Source organism: Lactuca saligna, chromosome 3 (assembly GCF_052625555.1).
Source record: "Lactuca saligna cultivar CGN05327 chromosome 3, ASM5262555v1, whole genome shotgun sequence".
Lineage (NCBI taxonomy): Eukaryota > Viridiplantae > Streptophyta > Magnoliopsida > Asterales > Asteraceae > Lactuca > Lactuca saligna.
In genome coordinates, this window is record NC_136419.1 from 5,113,948 (window position 1) to 5,120,863 (window position 6,916).

The 6,916-nt window shown below is 31.7% G+C and overlaps 1 protein-coding gene across 1 annotated transcript; it reads right to left on the reverse strand.

Annotated features, from left to right (window-relative positions):
* Nucleotides 1-1,532: 1,532 nt before the first annotated feature.
* Nucleotides 1,533-4,895, reverse strand: LOC145034301 (hydroxymethylglutaryl-CoA synthase-like). Its single transcript, XM_078982680.1, has 9 exons — nt 4,628-4,895; nt 3,537-3,643; nt 3,313-3,445; nt 2,782-3,234; nt 2,629-2,684; nt 2,454-2,541; nt 2,241-2,381; nt 2,002-2,151; nt 1,533-1,920 (listed from the first exon to the last, which is right to left on the reverse strand). The coding sequence occupies exons 1-9, from the start codon at nt 4,691-4,693 to the stop codon at nt 1,738-1,740; spliced, it is 1,377 nt and encodes a 458-aa protein (XP_078838806.1). The 5' UTR covers nt 4,694-4,895; the 3' UTR covers nt 1,533-1,737.
* Nucleotides 4,896-6,916: the final 2,021 nt, after the last annotated feature.

A 6,916-nucleotide genomic window follows, 5' to 3' on the forward strand; every position in this document is an offset into this window, starting at 1 on the left:
CCTCGGAGGAGCAGATGCAAAATTAGTCTACCAAGCCTTTCAAGCTGGACTAATCGACAATATTTACCCAAATTGCAACCTTCAAGAACTCAAATTCTTCCCAAGCAGCATAGTAGAATCTATTAAGAACTTTCGAAAGAAAGTACTTAAAGCAAAAGATAATCCGATCTACATCAGATGCATCTCTTCACTCCCAGAATGGATTCAAGAATCAACTCTTTTTCCATACCACTTTCTGGAAATTGGTCTTTCTAAAGCCAATAGAGAAATTGAGCAATCTCAACCAATGGAAGATAAAGATCTACCTTTCACAGAAATTCTTCATCCCAATCGCATCAATGGTTTAAGAAGAATCTCAGAAAAAATCATTAAGATTATCTCTAGTTCAAAAAAGAAGATTAATTATACCGACTCACATTGTATAATTACGAGCTGGAGTTATAATAACACCAGCCAAGAAGATCTTCGTCAAGCCTCCAAGTTTGGTGAAAAATTCATGATCAATAACATAGAAATATCCAACGCTACACGCCAACACTTCTGCCGACATGCAGAACAACTTTTCGAAGAACATCTTTGTCACTTTTGCGAAAGCAAAGATTCGGAGACAAAGGAGGGGCCCTCCTCTAAAGATGACAAATCCTCATCATCTTAAAGAAAGATGCTTCATGCGTCAAATGGCCTTGGCCACTCAAAATAATAATGTCTTTCTTCATTATTAAAAGCTTCCTAGCTGTCCACAATAATGTAATCTTTAGTGGATAATAGGCAAAGATCAGACCCTCTCAATGTATCTATAAATTGAAAGTTATGTTTTGTTTTAGGGACATCGCAATAACGAGTGCAAGAAAAAACACTCTCTATCTAGTAAATTTTCAGTTCAATATCTAGTGAGTAATTCCTCCCTTAGAAGGGAGAAAATGTAAAATATTGTAAGAGTTTTCCCTTTTTGGGAACTCTTTTATCAATAAATATTTGTTTTTTTATTTTTTAGTGTTCATACAAATTAGAGTCATGAAACTTGTAAGTGACAGAGTGTCAGGTCGACGATGATTAACAGTACCGCAGACACGATACCAATAACGAAAGCAACCACACAGACCAAAGAACGACACAAGCTGGCTTGAATAGTTTCTATCTATGTAAGTATAACACTCACTACATTACAATCACACATTTATTGATACCAGAGTCTTCTTTTAACAATTTTTATATTTATTCCCTTCTTTGTTAAAAATATTCCGGACACATCCACACACCTGAATTATTTAAAAGTGTTCACATTTTTTGTCTAAAATACAGTTTATTTACAATACATCAGTTATCCACTTATGAATAAAACATATACTTATGATTGTAGGATTTAGACTAACATGTAATATGTATTTTAGATTTTGGGGAGGGACTTTCATACCACTACACAGCTTTAGGTTTTGCAAAAAAAAAAAAAAAAAAAAAAAAAAAAAATCAAGTGTAAACACTGCAACTATATAAATAACTGGTTTAACATTCCTATAAAATATGATTACAGATTATATAAATATGAATAATCATAAATTTTTATTAATAAGATAGATTAAAAATACATTCCTTAAGAATTGACATTAGTTCTCAAGTAACAAACTTAAATAAATAGAAGCAAATTATTATGTGCTCTTACAACATCACCCCTTACCAAAACCATACTTGTAGAGCTAAAACCTTTAAATAATTAACTGAGTTGCCGGTTGTCACTCTTCAGTGACCATTAGCCAACTCGGTTGTCTTCTTGGCATAAAATCTCCTGTACTTGGAGTCAACCTCAGTCAAATAGTAAGTGCCTGGAGCCAAATGACTAGTGTCCTTGCTTGTCACAAAGTCCTTCCCACCATATCTGTGCTCCATCAAGTGCATCAATTCCACAAATTTTTCTGGCACAACCTGCACACACATATATATAATGATTAAGTTACAGAACATAACATAACAGAACAGAACAGGATACAGTGTTTAATAGCATACCTCTGTCCTGGTCTTTAACTTATGGTCAATATTCAGGACCTTTGCGATGTTTGATAAACTAAAAGGTGCTTTTCCCTCGCTAAGATGTAGCGAAAACATTGTAGCAGATAATCCACTCCCGTATGAGAACATCATTACACGGTTCCCATCCTGAAAATTAGAAAAAAAACATATATACACTTTAAGTATTTGATTCTTTTATTAAAGCATTTAACAAGAAGTGTAAAACCAATGCATACCAAAGAGTCACTCTTGTTGTGAATGAGAGAAGCAAAAGCAGCATAAATAGATGCAGTGTACATGTTTCCCAGTTGCTTGGGGATCAAAGTTGCCGGCTTCACTTTTTTATCATAATCTGGTTTTGCCACTTGCTGGGCTGCCTGTAGATCATAAACCTCCTTGATTATTTGTTTTTTTTTTTTTAAATTTATTTATTACAAATAAAATGTTACCTTTTCAAGATCACGGCTTTGGTAGCTCTCGTCGCCCTTTAGAGACGTGAATTGACCTAGCTTCTCCTTAGCAGACTCATCAACAGAGCTGAAAATATAAATAATTGTTAAGAAATAAAAATATTATTAAAAATTATTAATAACAGTGGTTTAAAAGAGCTAATTCGATAATCACCTGACATTTCTGGCAACATCATCGAACACCAAACGAGCAAAACTCTTCTGTACAAGCTGCATAAATAAATTCAAATAAAACTTTCAATTCAAACCGTCTTAACGACAAACCAAATGACCATTTTACCCTTACAATTCAAACTAAATAATTTACCTTGTTATACGGACTGTGAAACACAAAAAAATCAGCATCCGCCATTGAAAACTGTTTCCCTTGAAGTTTCTCATACTTTTGACAGTATCCCTTGTAGCAAGAATCAAGAGCCATGAGATAACAAGTTTGGGAGAGTTTCCCATCAACAACTGGATATTCACTTGCAAGGTCTGGTTTGTAAAAGTCATAAACATGTGACATATGACTTGCCCTAAATTTGCTTTCAAAAGCAATCGGGGCATCAGGTCCGATCAGCATGGCAACAGCACCTGCCCCTCCTGTTGGTCGGGCAGCCCCCTCAGCATAGACCGCACTGTCTGTGGAGACAACTAATCCATACCTGCCATCCCATGAACTGCTTTCCACCCAATTCACACAGTTGAATAATGCTGCAGTTCCACCATAGCATGCATTGGTTGAATCCACACCTTCAATGTCTGTGTTTCCACATTCCTGTATAAAAATATCTTATTATTTTAGTATATAATAAAAAAGATAATGATATAGTATCATTTATGTAACAAGTAATACCTCAAAGATTTGCATCAGGAAGGTCTTGATGGATTTGCTCTTGTCTATGACAGTTTCACTACCGACTTCAAGGCGACCGATTTGTTTTGGGTCGATTTCATACTTCTCTAATAGTGATGTGACAGCTGTCAATCTGAAAATGAAAATGTTAACTCTCCAGAATGATCTTTTAATGTGCTACTCATAACAAAAGCGCTGCACATGAGTGAGATAAAGGTACCAACCCCATAGAGATGACATCTTCAACCTCTGAACAAAATGCCATGCAATCTTGTCCGAGTCCAATCGTGTATTTTCCTTTGCTAACTCCATCAAAATCTTCTAGGGTATCCTGTAAATTAGTTACCCAATAAGAATTAAGAGCTTGCTTTGAGTAACAGAACATAGCATCTAGATTTACTAACAATTAAACCACAGATAAAAAGTGAAAACAGGTCAAGTAGAAGATAGATTTATTAGCATGCTCTGGTTTGTCAGCTTAGAAACTTTAACTCTGCCATATTAATTTCCTCAGTCTATCTATGATTAAATTTATATCCAGGGTTATAGCTGTGCATACTTATTGAGTCCTACAATACTGTAGTAATGCTTCCGTTCATCAGTTGTACATAATGGAAACAACACTCTAGTATCTTATCCCATGTTCTTCTCTAAGACATTCTTGTATCTTATGCAAACTTTATGATGTTTGTAGTGGTTTTGCAGATAATGTGCTAAGAGCTAGAAGCAGAACCTTCGTATGATGAGAAACTAATACAAGTGTTGCGTGTAATACGTATGTGATTCTAAGCAAAAACAGTCCAGAACTGAAAAAAAGTTCAACTCTCTTCCCAAAAGCTCAGAATATGGATCTATAATGTTGGATCCAGTCATCAAATTTCTTGGAGGTCAAATAGAATAAAGTCAAACTTAGTACAGATAAGGCTACATAGATACCAACCATTTATGTCAAGCAATGGTGCATATGACTACCAGAAAATAACAATATTCATGAACTTATAATATTATATTTGATAAATAGATTACGCATGTCCAATCAAACCGCCGATCTTCACTCTATTTCCATTTAACTCGTAGTGAAATAGAACTTCGTGTATCCCAAAATGTGTTGTTCTTTGCATAAACCCAAAACAAACAATAAATTTGCCAATAACAATAAAGATTCATAGCTATTATGTTGTATGGAAACAGCAGGTAAACTTATTGAAGAACGAGTTTAAACCGCTCGAAGAACACAGGATTTTAGTTGTGCCGTACAAGCGTACCGATGTATAATAGATCATCAAAGTAAAAAACAAAAGAAGAACAACCGTACCTGTTTGATACAAGTAGGAGGGAAGTAGATTTCCATGGCGAGAATTCCAACATTTTGAGGAGCCATCTCTGTTTCAAACTATTTTTCGATCTTCAATAGAGTTTTAATCAGAGATTAACTGAATCACAAACACAACTACGATAATCAGCAGATCGAAAGTCGAAACGATTAATTAACGATCTCAACTTCTGTTATCAATTTCTGATTTCACGCCGTTAGAATCTTTTCTCGGAAAGTCGAGAGAGGGATGAGGAGGCGTTACATGCTGATGCTACATATTTATAGCAATCACAAGAACTTGCTGACTATGGATCTCACCACCACTTTACCCTAGCTCTTTCGTTAATTTACATTTTTTGCCATTACGAAAAAATACAATTATCTGGTGCTTAAGCCGCTTAATAAAAACAACATAAAGGTCCCCTGCATTAATCGTATACACCTAATTAAAGAATTCCAATTTTTGTTGAATGTTAAAAACTTAGAAAATCTATTAAATATAGTAATATAAAATTATTTATCGCTTTAAAATTTTAATTAAATATCATTGGTTATATACAACGGTCAATTACGTGATTTTTGGAATAAAACTAATAATGGCACGTAGTAAATGATGGTCCACATCATCATTAACTTATTAGATCAATTTTTATAATGATATCTGATACGTTACTAATTTCTACAAGTTTAAACATGAATTAGTTTTTGATATTTTATTCGAACCACATTTTTTATTATTTAAACGTAAAAAATATGGATCCATATAACTATGTAAGGTCCACAGAGGTATGCTGGTCCAACATAGTCAAATGTGGCATGCAATCAGTAGGAGCCGAAGAGTGCTGAGGTGGCCTAAAAGACTTCGCCATCATGGCATACCACTGGGCATTGGACACCGGTGACATGGGAGACTCTTTTGTTATTTGTTTTTGTTACATTTTAGTTTTAATATATTATATAAGTCGGTTTATAATAAAATTTTATAAATATAACGATGAGATATATAATTTATTCAAATAACTTAGGGTTAATAAACATGTAATTAGGTTTTATTATGAGTATCTTTTTTTTTCTATATGATAGGACTCTAGTATTTGATATGGAAAATTCGAAGCGTCGATTCATCCAAAATATTATTGTTGTTCTTTGATTTACACTTCCATATGATGGGTCGTAGACTGTCAGATGATACGGTTTTTCATATTTTATGGGTAAGTTTGGCAACTGGTTTTTGAGTAAAGTTTTTAATTTTCAAGAAAAACTTTGAATTTTATATATATATATATATATATATATATATATATATATATATATATATATATATATAAACTTTTTGTTTGGGAGTATAAACACAAAGTTTTTATTTTAGTACAGAAGATTTATAATTCAAAAACTACTTTAAATATAACAGTTAACAATAATTAGCTAATTTTGTCAAACATTATATGTCTACTGTATTTTATTTTGTTATTGTTTAGTGTTTCTATTATATTTTAACAAGTTTAATGACCACATTATTTTAAATTTTTAGGAAAATTATCATGGTAATATTCATAAGTTGTCAAACATATTTAATAGTTAATTGCTTAACTGATATGGTATTTTTTTTTTCTGGAACGCATTCTAAATTCTTTGTTTCATATTTAGATTTTTAGTTTTTTATACAAAAAAATCTTTTAAGGTAAGATAAAAAAAGCTTAATAGATAAAAGAACTATACATTGTGAATATTCAATCATTCAATGCCCACTATGAGAGTGTAATTATTTTAGTGCGTGTGGTTGTATTAAGGTGGCCATAATTGACTTGAATCAACAATACTTAGCTACCTTTTCTTCGAGTTTTAAATTTTATTATACTGGTTTTATATATATATATATATATATATATATATATATATATATATATATATATATATATATATATATATATATATATATATATATATATATAAAAAATGAGGTTCAATAAAGAACCATAATTAACCAATACACTAATTTTTTTTTTCAACTTTTAGAACTTATTTAAAAAAAAAAGAAAAAAAAAATACAGAAATTCATAACTTTTTATCATTTTTCCAATTATATCAAATTCGAGAAAAAAAATTCGTCAAATTAACAATGTGAATCTTTGAAAAGTCACACGGTGAATCCGAATAAGTTCTAGAACTTGAAAAAAATTGGTTCATTAGAGAACCAATAATTATGGTTCTCTATTGAACTTATATATATATATATATATATATATATATATATATATATATATATATATATATATATATATATATATA

Excerpts from the sequence above, each read along its gene's own strand:
- LOC145034301 (XM_078982680.1), bottom strand. The coding sequence starts at position 4,693 with ATGGCTCCTCAAAATGTTGGAATTCTCGCCATGGAAATCTACTTCCCT. Across the intron at positions 3,235-3,312 it reads TCCTGATGCAAATCTTTGAG|GAATGTGGAAACACAGACAT; the intron begins GTATTACTTGTT and ends ATTTTTATACAG. Across the intron at positions 2,152-2,240 it reads ACAACAAGAGTGACTCTTTG|GATGGGAACCGTGTAATGAT; the intron begins GTATGCATTGGT and ends TCTAATTTTCAG.